Consider the following 21326-nt stretch of genomic DNA (forward strand, 5'->3'; position numbering starts at 1 on the left):
CTGCACTCTGCCCCGATGCATGATGGGTACTGTAGTTCCGATCTGCTCCCATGCAATCCTAACTCCCGTTTTGCCGTATTAACGAGGAACAATCGTTTTATATATATGGGAACTGAAGAGGAAAAAATACATTAATATGATATATGTATCTACAGTGAGTTTACACACTTATTCTATTTATATTGTCTCATTTGCCAGCACCTTTTTTTTTTAAGAAAGTAAAGGAATTCTTTAACATTGACCTTCAAGATACAAAAGTTTTTACAAAAGTATTTTCGCATGCACTTTTGTTATATTTGGAACAAATGCTAATTGCTAAAATAGTAAGGGCTAGACCTAAAATGTTAAATAAAAATGCCATTCCTCCAAGAAGCCCAAGGAGGGATGCATGGTGATCCTGATTCAAGAATTCCAGATGCAAATCAAACCCTGATTTAAAGGCACTATTATATTCTATCTGCTCACCTTAAAACCTCTCCAAAATTTTAAGCAGCATTGTGTGACAAGTGATTTAAGGCAAAATCCTTGCTTTGGCACGTTTATTAATATACGGTGGTGATGCCCCACAGTAGCCTTCCAAATGGCGGAACAACTGGTTGCCCTCCAGATGTTTTGGCCTACAACTATCAGCCGTCGATGGTGAGACATGATGGGAGTTGTAGGCAAAACATCTGGAAATCACACGTTGCCCAACCAGGTGCCCTGCAGCTATATCGGCCTAGAAACCCCAGCATTTCCTAACTACTGGAGATACTAGTAGGGGCTGATGGGTCTTGGAGTTCAAAATATGTGAAGAGCACTCAAGTGAGAATTGCTGTCTTAGAGCAGAAGGATACCAGAGATCTCTTACAAAGTCAATTATTGGAATAACAGGTCACAAGATGTAGCTGGGTCCTATTTTATTTTTGCTCACCCGGGTTAAGAAATATTTGTCGAACCAAGCAGTATCTGTATAAGAAATAACAAAAGAGATTATCTAGATGATTGCATTTGTTTATGCCAAATGCTGGAAACAGAGATGGGGAGAAGACACAGCACTCAAGGAATGGACAAAGGGAGGGCACTTTGCAATCCTATAAAAATGAGTTTTGCTTGGGTAAATGAACACAGCGAGACTTATTTCCGGGCAGATACGACCATCGGCCAGTTTTTCCTGCTGCCACGAGGCCGTTCCGGCTCTCCTGCCTCGGGTCCCCAGTTCTTCATTATTTCTCTCCCTCCCTCTCTCCGTTGCAGCGGACCCCTCGTCGACCCGCCCCGGCCTCGCGTCGCCCCCAGGCCAGCAGCACGCCCGGCCGATCGGCGCTCGACTACTCCTGCCCGCTCGCCTCTCCTGCGCGCCGAGCGGCCCTCCAAATCGGGGCCGTCTGCGGGTAGATTAGCCGGGTCTGGAAACATGGCCTCCTCGGAGCAGGCAGAGCAACCTGGACAGGTAAGCGGGGGCCGGCGGGGGGGACGCCTTGGGGGAGCCCCCGGGGAGGAGGGCGGGGGGCTGGCTGAGGCCTGCCTGGCTTCTCGTCCTCCCCCTCTCGGGGGGCAGCGGGGGCCGCCCAGGGGCTCCTTCGGGGGAAGAGCAGGTGTGCGGGCTGCCTTTGCCCCGCTAGGAGGGGCCGCTGCGGGGAGGCCAGGTGCCCCCGGCCTTCCCTCCCCGCGTTCGCATTTCGTGCAGAAGGGTAAGGTGGAAGTGCCCTGGGAGCATGTTCTGCTTCCCCAGGGGAAGGGAGAGGAGGGTGCTCGTTGCCCCATCGTGGGAGGGAAGAAGGTGCGGGAGGCCTGTTGGGTTTTTCGGCCCCCGATATTAAAAACACATCGGATAGGGCGGAGATCCCACAGAAGGATTTACTTCTCCTGCAAGGAGGGAGGAGGTGGGGGCCCTTTGTCTCAGAATGGGTGTGGAGAAGACGTGGAAGCGGGCAGTTGCTGCCTCCAGATTATTCCCTGTTGCTCTTTTCCCCTCCCCCATATTTTGGAAAAGGAAAGCAGGAGACAGACCTAGATGGGGTTTTCTGCTCCCCCAGAAGTTAGAAGAGATGAGTGCCTTTTGCATCCTAAGGAAGGGGAGGCTATTTGCCCACCAGCCTCTCCCCTCTTTTCCCCTTCCCCACAGTTAAAAAATGATAGGGAAATATTTCTAGTTTTTCTGCTGGCCCTCCAGGGAATAGGGGTTGTCACCCTTTGTCTTATCTCACCCCTTCCCTTGCATTTCAACAAACAGGATTGAAAAGAAATCCCCTAGAAAGAGTCTTTGGCCCTCCTTGGTAGAGTAAGTACCCAAGGAATAATCACAGGGGTGAGTAGGTGAGGGACAACTCTTCCTCATCCCATTAAAAAAACAAACAGAAACCCCTAGGTGTGTGTGCGTGGGGGGGGGGGGGATGTTCCCTGAACAGATTTCTTGCTCCTCTAAGGGAGCCCTTTGCTTCTAATGAGAAAGGTGTAGGAAAAAGAGACCAGTTCCTCCCTCTTTCTGCTGGCTCCTAACCATTTTTTAAAGCAGTGCTGCAGTGGGGGGGGGGTGTCTCTGTTCCATTGCAATATATTCTTGTGTGTGTATTTTTTAAGTGTAACTTATTTGTGATTTCAAGATAAGCTGCTTTGAACATACTGAGTGGATTACAAAAACATTAAATGAACATGACTGGGGAATGCTGGGAGTTGTAGGATTTTTTTTCTGTTTAAACATGGATAGTATTGCACCTTAAACAGTGTGTGGGGACAAGAACTTGTTCCTTCCCTTCCATCTGCCTGAGCTTCTTTCCCTCTTAATTTTGTGTTTGTGTGTCGAGGAATTTGTATTTTGCGCTTGTGGGGGGTGTGTGAAGGAGATGGGGTAAGAGACAGAAGTGGAGCCCCCTGCTTCAGTGCCTGTTCTCCCTGTGTCAAAAAAGGCTGGGGGGAAATCCATATGGGGGCTGCATCCCTGGTGGGAAGAAGGATGGTAGTCTTTAGTCCATGACTGAGAGCAGGAGAGGTAAAGTTGGCCAGCTGCCTCCCTCCTTTCCTTTTGCTTGAACTTGTGTGTTCAGTGGAAAATCACCATGGGCTTTGCTTCTGTCTCTGGAGAAGAAGAGAATTCCCTTTGCCTAAATGTGTTGGAAGAACAGGAGGCCAGCTGGTCCCTCCTCTTCTGTCTGTAAATTCTGCCCTTTCCACTCCCATCGCAGTGTTGAAAGCCATGGAAAAGGGATCCCAACAGGACACTAGGACAAGCGTGCCCTACATCTGGAAAGTATCAGGTTGCTCTGTAAGGAGACTTTTTCTGTGTAGGTCCCCAAGCTATGGAAAGCTGTCCCTAGAACTTGTACCCTGGTGCCTATTTTGTTCCCTTTTTGGGACCAGGCAAAGAATTTTCAATTTTCTCAGGCCATTTAAAAAGCTTTCTAATGGCTGCTTGCTTGTTTTATGTGTGTGCGTCTGGGTTTAGTATGATGCTAAATGCTGGGTTTATAAATTGTCTTTCTCCATGTTTCCGTTGCTTACTTTCCGTTACGCTGTTTATTTATCTCAAAATTTCTAGAACATTTCCTGCTGTTTTTAAATCAGTTCTCATAGGTATGTGATCATTGTTTTCATTGTCTCGGCTTTGTTATACATGCTTCCCTGAAATCTTCAAACTGTAGGGCAACTCAGGAATCTCATACATACAGAAGAGGTGGAGGAGAAAAATTTCCCCCCTTCATGCATCCTCTGTGAACTAGAACCTTCTTATGGGCCGATCTACCAAGAAAGAGAGCTTGGTATTGCAGTGGACAGCTCCGTGGAAGTGTTGGCCGTGCTGTGCAAAAGACAAATTCCTTTCGGAAAGCATAGTTAGCAAAGGCTTTGAAAATAAAACTGCCACTATCATATTGTCCTAATTTATTTACTTAAAACATTCCTGTTTTGCTTCATATCTAAACAGACTCTGAAATGGTGAACAATACTAACTGAAAAACTAACCAGCCACCATCTTAAAATATTTTATTTTTAAAGGTAGCATGAGGAGAGCTGGGAATTGTAGTGCCAACTCAAGTGGAGAACACGAAGTTGGGTAATGTGGTGGTAAATATTACATACCCAAAGCACAATGCATATGCAATATAAACAGTATCAGACCCCTGGGGACAAGGATGCAGTGGGGTGAGTGTTCATCTGGAAACCCTGGAGAGCTGGGTCCTAGTTTCCACTTGGCTATGAAGCTCAGTGGGTGACTTTGGACCAGGCACTAACTCTCCGCCTAACCCACCTCGCAGGGTGGTTGTTGTGAGTGGAGGAGGACTCTATAAACTGCCTTGGGTTTCTTGCAAGACTCAAAAAGCAATGATGCATTTCTTTTTTATTTTTTGAATTGGTGTGCCTCATCCTTTGAGGTAAAAACAACAACCAGCCTGTGTTTCTAGGGCAGCTTGTAAAAAGCACATGGAAAACCCAGCAGTCAAATCCTCACCGGATGTGACACTCAGATGAAGTCAGATCGTGAGCAGTATTATTGGAAGAAGTGGCAACAAGAGGCGCCTACATTCACCCCCATCCCCAAAGGAGGGTGCTTTGCTGTTAGAGGCCAGAGAATTGCAACTTGGCTTGAACGAAGTGTAACGAGGTTAGGTTCTGGAATGACCCTCATCTCTAATTGGCTTCATTCTCCCTGGAATTGCACAGGAGAGGTATTTTTTGGGCTGGGTAGCTCTTTGTCCTTGGTCACTCTTCTGCTAGTGTCCTCAGAATGGGCTGAGGTGGAAAGCTGGAGGGAGAGGGAGGTTTTGGGAAATTTGAGCACAGTGGCTCAGGTGGCTCTGGCATCCTCCCTCCTTCCGGCCCCAGATCCAGGAGCTTATAGGAAGTCAGAAAGCATCTTCTACCATAAATAGAAGAGAGGGTTGGGGTAACTGGTGGTAGTCCGTGGGACAGATTTAGTTCTCAGGTGAGATCTTGCTGGAGCTGCTGCATTCATAAAATCCGCAGCCTATGTCAGTATGTATGGCTTCCTGTTTCTGGAAAATCTCACTTCACGATCACTTTATTTATTGTGACAAGTTGCCTGTTGAAGATCAACTGTGCCCAAAGTATCTTTTGGGGCTATAAAAGGCCAGGCTACGAATTGAGGATGCCGCTTTTGCAAACCATCTCAGCCTTAGGAGTAATAGGACAGCCGCGTTGGCTTACCTTACAGAGCGGTTGTATAAAGTTTGCCTGAAGATCATGTTTACAAAGTGCTTTGAAGTATTGGAACTGTATATATAAAGAGCTAGTATGTTAGAATGCTCTCTCCTGCTGTTTGGAGGTATAACTTCCATAATTCCTGACCATTCCTCATGCTGTCTTGGGCTTAAGGTGGTTCTTGTCTTAAACGTCTGGAGGATAGCTTGTCTGGGAGCCCAGTTGGCACCCTGGGTACCATGTAAGCATAAATAATGCTCTTTCTCCTGCTTCCCCTAATAAAAATGCCTGCAGTCCGAGCCAGTTTGCACATTCAGAATCCTTGTGTGGTATATTTGCTCCTGGACTGTACCAGCTTAGATTGTAGGTGTGGAATTCTGAGTCTGAATATTCCCAACACCTGCAGTCTTTCCTTGGCACAGTCCAAGAACAGATATGGCACATGAAACCAAGAAAGAGGACAGGTCAGATGTGAAGGGGAGATGGCAGGGTGAAGTATTAATGGAGGTGGCAGGAGGTGGCATAAGAAAAGCCAAATCTGTAGGAGATTTGGGGAAGCAGTGGATGATCTAGAAGAAGTAGGGAAGAAAACTTCCCTCAGTGAAGACATGGTACAGTCGTGGTGGTGGAAAGGAAGCCTGAATTTCTTGATCACTATCCAATATGTAACTTCCTTTATTATTTTCTTTTGCATTTTCTTTTGTTGTTCTCTCCCCCCCCCCCCTTTAACTTCCAAGGTGCCATTTGTAACGATGAGGTCTAGAACCTTATTTTTTTGTGGTGTTTTAATTGAATGTTAACATTGCCAAAGGCTGAGAAGGTCAGAAGTTTCTGCAATATGAAGTGAGTTTCCCTCCTCTTGATTTCAACCATAGACTCTTTTCCCCATTCTAGACCCTGTTCTTTAGGGACTGCCAAAGACATCCATCCTTCTCTTTCTCTCAGCCCTTCATCTTAACCGGGCTGATTGATGTCGTTCAATATCCTACATAATAGCCAAATGAAGTTCTAATTGGGTGAATCATTCAGGCTGGGTCCCTAAGGAGCCTAGACGTTTTTTATATCTGCACGTTTATGTAAAATTCAATAATGCTTTTGAAGAAAAGAAGAGAAATGTGGTTTCTGAGAGGAAAGATAAAGAGGAGGGCATCAGAAAAGTTAGAGCGCTTTATAAGAGAAGGACGCATCTGTCAATAGTGGTTTCTATCTGTTTCTCATTTTTTTAGTCTTATGTTCTGTTTATCCTGCAGTTTGAGATTTTTGTATTATATGTTCACATGCAAATTCACCTGCCTTTTGTGTCCATTTTTTTCTAATGCATAGATATGTGTAAGTCATTCTGCCTAATGGACATTTTTGCAATCCGTTTTCCTATTATAAAGTAATCTTTCTTGCATTTTCCCTAGCATAGGCATTTTCCCCTTATGCATTTTTGTACACATTTCTATGGAAGAAAATTGACTTAATATATAAGTAACTGCATACAAATATCTGCAGTGGAAATTGTGACGGATAAGCTGAGGTTTAAATTGTGTATCGGCAAGAAAGTGCAGAGATTAGCTAAGTTTGCACATAAATGAGTATGAAAGGGTTTTTCTGATTGGAACAAAGGACCTGACTTATCGAACCCTTGGTCCATCTGGTCCAGAACTGTCAATACTGACTGGCAGCAGCAAGCCAAGGTCCTAGGTTCAAACCCTGGCCATCGCCCATTGAGAGAATCAGGTAGCAGAGGATGGGAAGGCTCTCCCTCCGCTTGAGGAGCCACAGTCATTTGGAGTCAACAACCCTTTGCAAAACTCAAAAGACACACCCTGCCCTCAAGCCTTCCGTCACATAGAAAATGGTCTGGAGGGGGGCAGCCAAAGACAAATGAGTTGGGAGGGAAGAGGAAGTGAAGAGACCCTGGGTGCTAGTTAAAAGAAGTAGCCTTCAGTCCCTCAAGACATACCAGAGCATCTGACCGTAAGTAATGTAGCCGGAAGGATATCTTCGCTTGACATCAACCTTTCTCAATCTGGCTCCTTTCTGCATGTGTTGGATAACAACTCCCCGCATCTCTGATGGCCGTGCTGGCTGGAGATGCTGGGAATTGCAGTCCAACACTTCTGCAAAGGTGTGAGGTTGGGACGAATGGCTTTGCAGGATTAGAATCTAGCCTTCTGAGGCCCTGCTGAAATCTGCCGCCATCTTGTTACATGGTGACTCGGGTCTGAGGGTGCTTGCTGCGCGTCATCCAGAGCTGTCTTCACCCAGCTGGGTGCTCTGCAGACGTTTCAGCCGACAGTTTCCCTAATCCGTGGCCGCTGGCTGTGCTGCCTGAGGCTTGTGGGTGTTGTTGCCAAGATCTGGAGAACACCAGGCCGCTTAATCTTGGCAGAAGCTCTCCAGAGTTTTAGACCAGGACTTTCTCAGCCCTGCCTGTTGGCTTGGCGTTCGGAGGGCTTGCGGTCTGCCCCTATTTTCCTTGCCTGACCGCTCTGTATTTCTTGGTTTCCCAGCTTTTGTGCAGGCCACCCACCCCACTTTTAAAAGTCCAAAACTCTTCTCCTTATGGCTTCATGACCAGCAGTAAGTGCTTTCCATGAAAATAGGCTTCTGTTTTTGGGGAGGTGGGTTGACCCCATCCCAGCTTCCTTTCAGTACCAGCTGCCACAAGAATGCAGCTGCTGAGAGCTAATCCAAAACTGAACTCAACCTGCAGGCTCAAAGATATCCTCGACCCCTGTGCTGGGAGACGAGGGGGATTGCCTGAATTTAGGAATAGTTTCCCAAAAAGGCATGTCTGACCTTTTTGCCTGCTTGCTCTGGTCTTGCTCTGTTCTAGCCCAATAAAAACCTCATCTAGAAGCACCCAGACTTTAGGGGGGAAATGAGTAAAAGGGAAACCGAGAGCTGCAGCTTTTATCTTTTCTTTCAGCAGGGACTGAACCTGCTGATTGAATAGACAGAATTCCCTCTACCGGCTCTTCCATCCTCTCTTACAGTAGCCAAGCTTGTTTAGAGGTCTCCATTGGGTGGCACTCTAACCTTGCTCTCTTTCCTCCTGCAGACCGCTTCTTTGCCTGGAGCAGAGAATGGAACATCTCGCGAAGCTTTGGTGAGTCAGTCAGTCCATCAGTCATCAATCAATCAATCAGTCTTTATTTGCTTAAAACAAAAGGTCACTGCAAAACAGGGGAAAAGCAGGAGGAACCCCTCAAATCAAATCCACCTTAGAGGATTGGATGAGATCATCTCCACCTTTAATAACGATGGGTATCCAAAATTCTATGTCACTTTGAAAGCATCTGTTGCAAATAGCGAAATGCGGTACGTAACTTATGTGTTCTGATCAGCTGCACAGGTGTTTCAGAATATGCTGTCTCGGGACAAGAAAGAAAACAGGGATTAAAATCTTTCTTTCAGGGCCCTGTATAAGGAGCAGTTTCAGCTAAAAAAATTGTCACAGGGGAATAAAAGGGATAATTGCTCTTTCGTGGCGTTTGGATTGGAACGGGTTGGCTTTTTGGAAGTTGTTCTTGTGAGCAATGCTGGTCATTCCTCTGAAGGATCATCTGCTAGGTATTTGGGCCATGGGGCATACAATGGCGTGTTGTGTTGGTCTGCCAGTGACCCCTGAACTTTGACCTTTAACTATCTTTCTAGGGTTGAGTTGAGGGTCATCTCAAACTGCCTGGCTTCTTTTGAAAGACCGGCTTCCCCTGGACTGCAGGTTTTCCATTTGAAGTGTGGGGCATGTTCCTGTGATCGATACTTACTAGCAAAGGGTCTCAATACATAAAGTGTTATTCAAGTTGTGTGTGTGTCCACACGTACACTGCTGTGGGATAATAAAGCAAGTTTCATCTGGAACAAGGGCTCTGCACTGCTGGTGCAAGTTTGGTCCCCTGTTCAAAAAGGTGGGCAGATCACCTGGTACCTCTGGGTGCTTTGGTCTTCAGGTGGCATCTGCCTTCACCAGCATAGCCAGTGGTTAGGAATTCTTTGAGCTGTCATCCAGAACATCAGGGGAAATTGGGGAGAGCTGATGTAGCTATTCAAACAGATCACCCAACATGCATAAGCAAAAGCTCTTTCAGGAGACTGTAAGTAAACAGCATATTTTTTACTATTACTGTTAATTTCATTCCTCTGCTGTTCAATCACTGAAACCCTCTGAGAGGTGCACTGAAGTTTTACACTCTACACTTTGAGAAATGCAGGACTTGGGGCAATGACGAGGGTGCTCCCAGTGTCCTGTTAAATAAAGTCATTAGGTCTTGACAGCTCGTCCATTTTAAAACATGCCCATTTTGTAATTATGATCCTGTGTGAAATGTGTCTAATTGCCAATCCTTGGTTGCTGTGGAGGGTTCGTTTTCTTTTCCTTTTTTTGATGAGAAGCCGCCTTGCGCCTGCTAGAAGATGACTTGAATTCTGAGCCATTCTGCTGTCTTGGTCAGTCGTCACCCAGCATCTACCCCAGGGAGCTTGCATAAGTCTGCTGCCTTTCCTGCTTTCTTTCTTGTTTAAAACAGTCTTTTATTGGTAGAAATGTGCAGTGCCTCTCTCTTCACGCTGACGGATTGACAATCTTCCATTTGTCATTCCGTCAACTATAAAAGGGACAGGTTGTGAGCCCCAAGCAGTTGTGTAAATTCACAGGCGACGACCTTTCATCAGTTTTGTGGCAAAGGTCCCTCCGTCCTAAAATATAACCTTTTTGGCTCTGTATAGTTTATTTCTTCATGAGAAAAATCCTTGTTTTCATGACCGCTGTGTGTGTTTGGGGTGGGGAAGTAGGGGGAATTCACCCATTGCAGTAGCAAAATATATTTGTGGCTGCAAAAGCAGGTAAACTAGGACACCCCAACCAGCCATGGAAATGCAGGTAAAGACCACCTGAGGGCATCTTCCCCAGGACCTCTGAGTTTGTTTGTTTGTTTGTTTATATTTCGATTTATATCCTGCCTTTTTCCTACAAAGGGCTCAAGGCAGCTTACATCTCCTCCTCTGTCTTATCCCCACAACAACAACCCTGTGAGGTAGGTCAGGCTGAGAGTCTGACTGACCCAAAGTCACCCGGTTGGCTCCATGGCTGAGCGGGGACTCGAACCCGGATCCTCTGAGTCCCAGTCCCATGCTCTTAACCACTGCACCACACTGGCTCTGTGGTTAGGTGGGCACCCGTACCCCTAGTGACCCCCTTGGAAGGGGATGTTTAGAGTCCCCAACAGAATGTTTGCCATCCCCAGCCTGGTTCCCTCCAAATTTTTGGTGCTTCAGCTCCCATGTGCCCCAGCCAACACATCCAGTGGTCAGCAATGCTAGACGTACAAAACAACCTGGAAGGTGCCAGATTGGGGAAAGTAGGTCAAACAGCAGTTCTCATAGGCTTCTGGCAGAGAAAAATTGCTATCACCTGGTGTCTAAATCTACCTCCCCAACCCCCAAAAAATAAAAAGCACAGTAAAGGTAACAAGATTTGACCTCAGACCTTTTCAATGCAAAGCGCATGCACGGAGCTGTGGCCCTTCCCTGGAGAGGGGAAGCTGCCTGGCTTTGAGTCGGCCTGTTGGTTCATCTTGCTCTGTATTGTTGACACTGATCGGCAGCTGCCGCCTTCCACGATTTCAGCCCTACCTGCAGATGCTGGGGCTTGAACCCGGGGCTTTCCTCATGCAAAGCAAGGGCTCCACCACTGCATTATGGCCCCTCCGGGGAATGTGCTAAAATCCAGAAGAGCTTGGGCCCCCCAATTGGGCCTCTTTTTAAATTGCATCTGCCTTCAGGCGGTGCTTTTAACCTTTTACAAACTTTTATTATTATTTAAAAAATAAATTAGAGTGTTTCTTGCTGATGCTAATACCTGCGCTTTTGCAGGGAAAGGGCTTTTTTTCCAGGGAGCAAAGCCCCGGCGCACTCTCCCCCCCTGCTTCCCTGCCCCCCGCCCCACGAGCTGACAGAAATTACCTTCTGTTTAATTAACATTATCTCCCCCTGCTCTTTATATACTGCTGCATAATTGCTAGGAGGAAAGAGAAACGCATAGCAGCTATATATCTATATATAGACATAGATATAAAATAAAAAAATAATTCATGGGGAAAAGTGCAGGAGCGGCGGGGGGAGGGGAACACCACAAAGCAAAACCCCCCCATGTCCCTGAAATATAATCTGATCTCACGATGGTGAACCTCCGTGCATATAGGGGTATCGTGGAGTTCATTTCGAAGGGATGCAAGAGGTGCTACGGGCTGGGGGCAGCTTCCTTTCTAATTAATTTTTTTTGCTTACGCTCCCATAGCCTCTCCGTTTCTGCTTAGGTGTCGTCAAGACTTCCAGCTGAGCATCTGTAGAGACCTTTAACAAATTGGCCATTTTACTCCCCGGTTGTGGCCTGACTCACTGGTCTTTTGGTGCATTATCCCCTTAGCATCAACAGGGAGGCTTGGAAAGTCGTTATTATTAGCTTGCTCAAAACGCTTCTCGTACAGCTAGAGGGGGCAGAGCTGGGCCCACCCTTGCCCAGCCCCCAGTCCACCAAATTTGCTGCAGGGGGGTGGAGATGGAGGCCAACCTGATGAGCTGCCTGCTGCCACAGCACACAGCTGCGGTGGGTAAAATGCCAGATTTAGCTTGGAAAGAAAGAGAAAGGCCTGACCCACACAGGTCACTGAGCCCTGCTCTCAGGCAGGACTGATGGGTCCTGGAGCTGAATCCTTTTTTCGTCGACGCACAGCCCTTGCTCTGTTTTGAAGCTAGGGAGCATCAGATGGCATCAATAACCTGAAGGAATTCTTCTCCAAAAGATGCCACAGATGCCTGTCTTTCTGTCTGTCTCTCTTTCTTTTCTTTTTTATATTTGGAAGGATGAATCCAGTGGGGCACAGGCCTGTCAATATGACAAGAAAGGACTCGTTTAGGGCATATCAATAAGGTCAGGTCTTTGAAGGAGTGGGAGCCCAGGGGCATGACTTAGGTACTTAAAACCATCCGTTTAGCCTTCCTGCCCCCCTTCTCTTTTCCCCTTTCTTTCGGAGACATTGCAATTAGTGTTTCAAACTTGTGGCAGTGACCATGAGGGCTAGAAACTTAATCATAGCCATTTATTAAACTAGCTAAAAACCAAAAACCCGCCTCAGAACCCTGGCTGCGATTCATTGCAAGCTACTCAGTCCCCTTGGAGTAACCTCTGCGATCGAAATGATCGTCATTGCTAACGGGAGGCAGAGCCTTTGTCCGCAGCAGTGGGAAATGGACTGCGGCAGGAGCGGGGGGCTGGGGGGAGAGCCGTAATCTATGATTATTATTATTATTATTTTTAATTTTGCCCTCTCATTTCCCTGCTGTCGGTTTTGGCCCATTAAAATTTGCCTTGCTGCTCCGCAATGGGAAGTGTAACCTTGTGTGTTCGCGGAGTGTCAGCACCTCGCTCCGATGCCGTTTACGGCTGCGTTTGTCATTCTTGGCGTGGGATCAGCTTCTCCTTGAGTCCAGATGCTCGGGGACACTGTCGGCTTCTCTCCTCTCTTGGCCGGCATTCTCCATTTCTGTTTCCCCTGTGTCCTCCCCTCCATCCTTTGGGTAACTGTGGAATCTTTAAAAGGCTTTCCTTCTTTCTTTTCTTTTCTTTTTCTGAGCTGGGCATGCCACTCAGAATAAAGTAATTGCCTGCACAGAAGAGGACGAAGCGATGACCTAGCTCACATGTAATGCTGACCTGTGCCTGCTGGCACAAATGCAGCCCAGACACCTTTCTCGGCACCCACCAAAGTACTCTGCCCTTCTGGTTAATAATAATAATAATAATAATAATAATAATAATAATAATAATAATAGCCGCAGCTGGTATTGCTGTGACCCAGATTCTGCTGGTGCTGAGATGGTACGTTCAAAGGAGTTGGTTCTTGGGGCCCAGATCCTACCTCTGCCAAGAGCCCAGGTTCCTCCTCCTCTGGCTTGTCCAGGGCAGTGGCTTAAATTGCTAAACATGCCCAGGGCTGAAGAAGCTTGCTTACCAAAAGGCCTTCCTGTCTCTGGCATAACTGTGTTTTGTTTGTCTGGCAGGTGATACAACCAACCGTGGCTTGTTTGCTTAATCTCTTTATCTGCCCTCCTTTGCCTGCTCCCTGCCTGTAACCCAGAGGCCTTTGCGGTGCTGTTTTGCCTGTGTGTAAAGGGACCACTCATAGCCTGGCAGGCCTCTATAGCCTGCCAAAGCAACCCACAGTTTGGGGTTCATACGTAACAGCAAGCCTTGGTTGCAACCACCCAGAGTTCATGACCCTACAACAAGCCATGGCTTCACCTTTGGGTTGTTTATAGTTAACAAATCGGGTTGCTTTTTCTAAGCACATCCAGGTTCACATAGCACGAAAGCCCAGAATGCAACAACTTAAACCATGGGATAGCATTTTGGGCAAACCCTGCCAGTAACTTAAAACTAATGTGGGGCCACAGGGCTGAAACCATTTTCTTTGAACGTAGGGAAGTAAAAGCCATCCCTTGATCTCTTATTTACACTGGTGGAAAAGCAGGACAGTGTAAGAATTAAAACTCTTCCTCTCACCCTGTAGACATGTAGCACTGCAGCAGGTTGGGAACCTTGTGCTTTCCTTCAGAGCATCAGGAGAGAAACACGGGGGTCGAAAACGTGTCCCTCCCCCTCTTTTCGTGCGGAGGAATCTTCCCCAGCATTTGAAAACCCACAGGAATGGCTCAAACAAACTTGGAGCATTATAACCCCATTAGGGTTACTGCCAGTACAAGAGGTCATTCAGCTGATAGTGTCTCTCTCTCTCTCTCTGGCTGACAGTGCTAAATTATCCTGACTAATGTTTCGCTAGGGGCTCTGGGTTGGTTGCCTACCGACTCCAGCTGTCTGGGAATCCCCCACATCCCTATTGATAGACTTGATAGACTTTTAGAGGATTACTCGGCTTCTTTCCGGCCTGTTCAAAGAGGACCTGGAGAAAAATTGGTGCAGCCAGTAACACCATCAAAAAATCTTTTGACAATGTGTGTGTGTGTGTGTGTGTGTGTGTGTGAGAGAGAGAGAGAGAGAGAGAGAGAGAGAGAGAGAGAATGGAAGACCTTCTGCAAAGAACAAATCTATTGTTTTTATAGCAACCTACTGCATCCTTTGAAAGAAAGTAGTATGCATCTCTTGTTCCCTCTCTGCTTACCTGAAATGCATATTGAATTTTGCAACCTGAATGTAGATGCTTGAAGCTTAAAATGTTTATGCACGATTGCCCACTTTCGGTATGTAACACTATAGCTGCCAGGTCCTAAAATGCTGAATGGATCTTCCCCCGCTCCCCATCGATACGTGAAATCTAAGACTCTCTCTGCTTGATTTTACTTGTGGTTTCTGCTTTAGGTTAGCGTTTTTCCTGTGTTTTGGGGATTCTTTAGGAATGGTTCATGAGAATATCAGTAAGTCTACACGGTAAACTGGCTCAGCCTGCTTCCAACGCTTGTTTCAAGTCTGCGATGCTATGATTGAACAGGGGTGTCCACGATTGCCAAAAAGAGTGCCAGCCTACACTGAGCAAGCGCAGGTGAAGGCTGGCATGTGTACATGTAAGGGACTTATAAGACAGAGACGAGGACACGTGCAGCCCGTTCATGGAGAGAACAGAACCCAACATCCAGTCAGGTAGTACCTGTATCAGAAGATGCCGCAGAAGGGCTGCACAAGCTTTTGAGTTCTCCAGAACTCTTCATCGGGCTGCCGCAGGGTTGCGCAACCTTGTCCCCAGGGCCAAATCCGCCGTTCTGGGATGTACCAAAAAACCACGCCCCCTTTCTCCTGACTGCCAGTCATGGGGTCGTTGCCTGACTTTTGGGCAGGTTTCATCCCTTTTGAAAAGGTAAAAAGGCCTGGAGGGTAAGTGCCTGCAGGGAAAACCCGCGGGCCTCTGGGCTGCTCGGACCCGGCCCTTTTGCTCTTCACCCATGCTGCAGTGTGATGTGTCCGCCTCCAGAGCTCCTCCAGAACACAATCTCTGGAGGTTCTGCACCTCTGTGCTACATGAAACAGCCTCATTTTGCTCTCTTGACCACCCACCACAAAAGCAACAGAAAGGTGGTTTTTCCGTCTATTTGGTGGTTGTTGGGAGAATGCATTAATTTGTCAAACCATTTTCTCTTCTACTTGACCCTTTGGTGAGATCTGGGTTGAATCTTTTTTTTTTTTTGCTTGGTTTTGTCTCGTTACTACTTACTATTGTTCATTGAGTGGCTTTTCTTTTCTCTTTTTTTCCGTTGTGGTTTGTGCAAAAGGTACTCTTTTAATCTGTCGATTCCCTTTTAATGTGTTGATCTGGACAAATACATGCGCTCGCGCTGTCCGCAGATGCAAATGTACTTACCGAGAGAGCATGTTTAAGGGAAAGCTGTCAGCTCCGTTTAAGTCATTCTGCGTAAGATCAATAGGAGCATTTCCTTGAAATCCTCTGCATATCCCGACGAGATGTTTTAATTGAACGTAATTTCTTCCTTGCCTTCTACTGTGTAAAGATATGGTAGGCATCGGTGATGGCCAGGTATCTGAGCTGCAACTGGAAGGAATTGGGCTGAGCTGCCTCATTCCCCTGCCTAGCCAGTCTGGTCCCGTGCAGGTGTGTGGAACTGCACCTGCCAGTATTCCTAGCCAGCTAGAGTAGACCGTTCTGGGTACGGCAGGCAAATAGCGTGAACTGCATATACCAGTTCTTGGGGGATATCAGTGAGGAAGCACCCTGTCATTTTTGTGCTACTTGTGGGTCTCCTGTAGGCGGCTGGTTGGCCACTGGACAAACTGATGCTTGGGCCAGATGGTCTTTGGTCTGATCCAAAGCTCTTCCGATGTTCTACGTGCTGAATTCACTCCTTCGACATTGTTCTCCGTTTCTCTTTTCCAACCAACACTCAGGCTCCATGGCTAAACATAAAATATGCACAGTAGTCATTGTGGGGTTCAGGGTAGATGAGGACTGACCTCCTAAAGTATGTTTAGTACTTCCGAAAGGCCCACACCTTCCGCAAGCTTGCTGATACCTTTGTCTTCTTTCTGGGCTGTCTCCTTCCGATTCCATTCTTGTTGACACTGTGACAAAGAACATAAGAAAGCCATGCTACATCAGACCAAAAGTCCGTCTAGTCCAGCACGCCGTAGACATGGTGGCAAACCTGCTGCCTGCAGGATCCCTTAGGCTTCATGGGAACAAGACCCCTGCCAGCCCAAGCTCCTCAGCAACTGGTGTGTGCAGGCTCTGGGAAAGGAGGGAGCAGGCGGCCAGCAAGGCTAGTAGCCCCAGATGGTGCCCTCCTTCATGGCTCTCTGCATTCCCCTCTTAAAGCCGCCCAGGTTGGTGGTGGCCGTCACCACTTCCCATGGCAGTGAATCCCATCATTTTAATTGCACGCTGTGCGAAGAAGTATTTCCTTTTATCTCTCCGAAACCTCCCACTGATGAGCTTCTTGGGATGACCCTGGGTATTATGGGAGAGAGAGAGAGATCTCTCCCTCTCTACTTTTTCCACCCCAGGTATTATTTTAAACACCTCCACTCACCATTTTTCTAAGCAGAACTGTCTCGGTTGCTGCAGCTGATCCTTGTAGGGACACTGAGTTTGCTATTAAAAGGAATGATAATTCACTGCTCTAAACCCTGGGTAGTAACCCCCTGTGGGTCTAGCCCTTGTGAATCATGGGAAGGGATCATTTCCCATGATCCTCAAGACCTGGACCCCCTGGCAATCCATAGTTTCCAACAGTTTCTTTTGGCTTGACCAGATATCATGGAAGTAATAGCATTTAGTTAAATCGGCACAAGTTTGGAGATGGACGATGAAATTAATCGGGACTAGAAAGAGGAATGGAAGTGGGTGTGCTTAGAAGACTGAGCCAGGGATAAGAGAGCACTTCTCCAAGACGTAATGGGTTGTCATGTGGAAAAGGGCCTCAAATCAGCCAATGCTGTAGGACATGAAATTAAGTTACAGGAAGATAGGTTTTGGTTGAAGATCAGGAAAACTTTCCCAATAGCCAAAGCACTGGAACCAATTGCTAGGGAGGTGGTGGGGCCTCCGTCCCTGGAGGCCTCCATGCAGAAGCTGGGCAACCTTTTTCAGGGATGCCTTGAAACCAGAACCCTGCACTGAGCAGCGAGTGAGACTCCAAGGCCAAAATGGCCCTTTCCAACTCTGTGATCTTGCGCAGTGTTTTAATGCTGGGCTTTGAGAGAGAATGGCACTACTTTTGGTTGCCTCATGGGGACTCTCCAGGACTGTATCCTCTATGCTTTGCAGGAACCCTTTCCTGTTTGCAAGCAGACGGCAAAGAGAAGCCACCCGGTCTGGGGTGGCTGGTTGAGCTCCCTGTTAATCGGAGGGTGTGAGGGACCCGTTGCTAGGCTCTTCATGGTCTATAGAGGGCAGCAGCTGCCCACAGAAATTAGTCCTGTCTTTTCTGAGCATCTTAAATGCACTTACTGCCTGGGGGCTACTCCTTTTCAAAACTCTTTTAACGTGTGCTCCAGCATGTTCTCCTTCATGATTTTGCCCACTATTCTGTATCCTTGATCACAGGACACTACCGTCCCCAGTCATGTGTATTATGAGACTGAATGCTTGCAAGCCCTTGCCCCGCACCTCAAGGATGCTTCTTGTCACCTGACCTCCAGTGATTTTAGGAGCATCATGAAGGGGTGCGGTAGCTCAGCGGGAGAGGCCCTGCTTTGCCTGCCCTGAAGTTCAGTCTCGGGTACCACCAGGCCGGGTTGAAAAGCTTCTCCCTGAAGTGCTGGAGGGTTGTTTCAAGTCTGTATCAACTGTACAGGTGCTAGAAGGACTGTGGATCTGGCAGGGTATAAAGGACCGTGGTCCACATCATGGGTCATCATGGTTGGGCGACTGCCACGGGCCCTTACCTAGCAGGGGGCCACGAGCAACAACTCCCTTGCCTTGTTTCTCTTCCCTCTCATTGCAGGCCGGTTTGCTCACTGGCCCCTTGCTATGGCCAGAGGATGGGAGAGGGGAGAGGGAGGAGGAAGAGAAGCCACTGCTGTTCTCTACTTCTCAAGCAAGATGGGAGACGGGGCGAGGAGCAGCCACGCGTGGTGTGAACAGGGGTGAGAAAGTAGAAGCACTCTGTGAATTCCCTCAGAGGAGGCTATCCCTAGCCCATGAGGGAGTAGGTGAAGTGGGATCGTGGTACAGGAAGCATGACAACAGGGGAAAGGTGTTTTGTCAGCCGTCCTGAGTGCTGGCAGCGATAGGACGGGGTATACATGCATGCAATACATAATAATAAATAGATAAGGTCAGAGCAAACTTGGCCATGCATGTCCCAAGCCACCTTCTCCGCTTGTTTTGAGCCTGCCGTCTCCTGCTGCAGCAGAGGTGTTTAACCTCCTCCAGCCCGAGGGCCAAATTCTGTTTTGGGTAAGGTCTCGGGGGCCACATTCCAGGGGTGGGTGTACCAAAGACAAAGGGGCAACGCCAAACTGTTAGCAGCTCAGCCTTAGGAGAGCCATGTAAGAGTAGAGGCGGAAGCATGAAAAAGCCAGGAAGTCAGCCAATGTGTTGTGGTCTGGGAAAGGGGGCTTGCCCATCTGGGGAACCCCTGAGAGCCAGATTGGAGGGCCGTGTGGGCCGGATACGGCCCCCGAGTCTAAGGCTCTGCACATCAGGGATTGTGTGTGTTTATGTCCGTATGGTGGGGAAAGCAACACACGACGGGAGCCTGGAAGCTCTCCGCTCGCTTGAGAGCAGGGCATGGGTGCAGTAGACAAAGGGCCAAGGGGCTTTCCCCAGCAGAGGCTTGTTCACAGAAAGCATCACGTGCGTTATTGCAAAGCCGGCAACACGGAGAGAGTGTTTTGTGAAAGGAAAGGAAGTGTTACAGGCAAGACCTTGATGGCTCTCGTGTTCTTATGGTTTGCATCTTGATGGGAAGGGCATTATTTCCAGCAATTCTGGGATCAGTAAAACTGAAGCCTGTGCTGCCCTCGCACCAGAGCTCTCTCCTTTCTGTTTCTCTTTTCATCCTCCAGCTGCTGCTGCACAGACAGATACATATTCTTAAAAGCATGCTAGCCGGCAGGGGAGATAATGACTTTTTTTTGGTTTGTGCAAAGACAGGTTTCCTTCCTTGTCTTTTTTGTCATGGGACTTACAAACCTCATGCACTGTTTGCACTCTGTCGAAATAGAAATTGCAGCTGTCGCTTTTGCCGGAGTTTTGCATCACCCCATTGGTAAATAGTTCGGATTGCTTTTAAAAGGATGCTTGGAGATTGTGAAGGCATTTTTCTGAAAGCAGAGATTCCCAGAGATGGGTGTGTTGGTTTTGTTTTGGGGTGGGGTTTGTTTGTTTGGTTTGTTTGCTTGGTTTAGAGATGGCGCACACATGAGAAAGATGCATTGACTTTTGGCAGGATATACTTTCCTTTTGACTCAGATTTTTATTTCTCTCTCTCTCTTCTCCTTTTGGTGACTACTCACCTCTCTGTTGCCAGACATCTTAAGGCAATTGGTGGTAAACCTAATTTTTTATCTAATTTTTAGTGTATACATGTAGGAATGCGGTGTACGCTGGGTCAGACTGCTGGCCCACCTGCCCTGGAACTGTTGACAATGATTGGCAGTGAAAACTCTTCAGAGTTTCAGGCATTAATTTTTCCAGCCCTGTCTGAGATGCCAGGAATCGAACCTGGGAGAGCAGCTCCGAACACACAGTGTCTTGCTTTTTTACCCGGCAGTGGATGTGCAAGCTTTATTTCCCCCTTGAAGTGTGCAAACTTTTAGGAGGTAAAACCCTGAAATGCAGTGATAAAAGGCTTCCATTTAACAATACGGAATGCCCTAATCCCAAAGGTATGGTGTTTCTTCTCCTGAATGCAGAAAGCACATTTTTCAACTTAAAAAACAAACAGACCTTAAGTGGCTTAGAACTGTATTCCGAACGGAATAGTCTGGGGAAAACCACGGTGCTGCAACAGCTCCGTACAGCGTGCATAGTGCAAAGTGATTCTGGAAAGACAAACCCCGGAGTAATTGAGCTGAAAGGTTTTGTGGGCTGGATGGAGATGCTTTTTCATTCCAACGCAACACTCCCTTTTGTATTTGCATGTGTGACTGTGTGCCACGGGAGTGCAGGGAAATGTGGCATCGGAAGAGCTCGCCTGAGCCACAGCTGTTTCGATTGGGAAATCTGAAAAAGCAGGCAGTGAAACATCACCCACTTAAGAAGTGTTGAGGAGGGAAGAGGAGTAGTTTCTGACTGGAATTTGACTTCTTTCTAGCTGTTTGGCAAAACGATACCATGCTCTGGGCAACAGTTTGCCCGCAGGCGAGCCAGCAAGAATCTCCTCTAAATTTGGGAGGTGTGGCTTTGTTCATAAAATATTTATTTCTGGTCCTTCAGTGGAAGTGTTTCTGCTGTAAAGGTAGCACACAAATGATGAATTTAAAAAAAGCAATAAAACTAAGCAATTTCAAAAATTACATTAAATGAATTATCATGGTTTACTGTACTTTTTTTCACTGCTCAGCAACTTTGGAAATGCCAAAAATAAAGAACAGCGCTGAATAAACCCAAGTTAAAGCCAGTGGCAAAGATCAAAACTGTTACAATATAAAACCAGGTTTAAACCAGCAGCAGGACAAACGCCTAAAACCATAAAAACAGTTCTTAAAACAGAGAACAGTTCTTAACAGAAAATAAATAAATAATGGATGCAGTTCTTGAAATGCCCGGGAGAATAAAGTGTTCTTCACCTGGCATCACAAAGACCATCTTGTAGGGTCAAAGAGAATCCTTTCTGAGGGCCACCACGAAAAGGCCGCTCTGGTAGCCGCCTACTTCATCTCAGAGAGTGGGGTTGTCTGGAAGAAAGCCTCAGATGGCAAGGGTTTACAAACAGCAGGGACGGTCACATAAGAGCAGCAGGATCAAAGCAATTAAAGGAACATTAGGGGGAAGAACAAACACTGCGGAAAATAGAAATGTTTTCACCTGATGCTAGAAAAGTGTGAGGTGCTGGAAAACCTCTCTGGGAGAGCTTCAGAGATAGGGGGCTGCATTCGGCCCGGGTTAGGGTCCCTCCCTGTTGGATTACCACTGCGCTAACCTCAGATGTTTTGACCGCCTGGATGAGGGCCTCAAGATATAACCTCCGTGTATCTGGATAGGTTTGTAGCGATGGAGGCAGTTTCC

General features: G+C 47.3%; 1 protein-coding gene across 2 annotated transcripts in view; it reads left to right on the forward strand.

Annotated features, from left to right (window-relative positions):
- Positions 1-71: 71 nt before the first annotated feature.
- Positions 72-21326, forward strand: part of PEX14 (peroxisomal biogenesis factor 14) — a 113053-nt gene continuing 91798 nt past the window's right edge. The window contains exons 1-3 of one of the 2 annotated variants that reach the window (XM_044445357.1): positions 72-154; positions 1237-1432; positions 8189-8236. In XM_044445357.1, the coding sequence (XP_044301292.1) occupies positions 144-154; positions 1237-1432; positions 8189-8236 (255 nt within the window). In that variant the 5' untranslated portion in view covers positions 72-143. The remainder of the gene's footprint in view (positions 155-1236; positions 1433-8188; positions 8237-21326) is intronic. The other variant, XM_044445358.1, reaches the window with a different exon arrangement.

This window comes from Varanus komodoensis, unplaced genomic scaffold (assembly GCF_004798865.1).
Source record: "Varanus komodoensis strain SLA01 unplaced genomic scaffold, ASM479886v1 scaffold48, whole genome shotgun sequence".
Taxonomy (NCBI): Eukaryota; Metazoa; Chordata; class Lepidosauria; order Squamata; family Varanidae; genus Varanus; species Varanus komodoensis.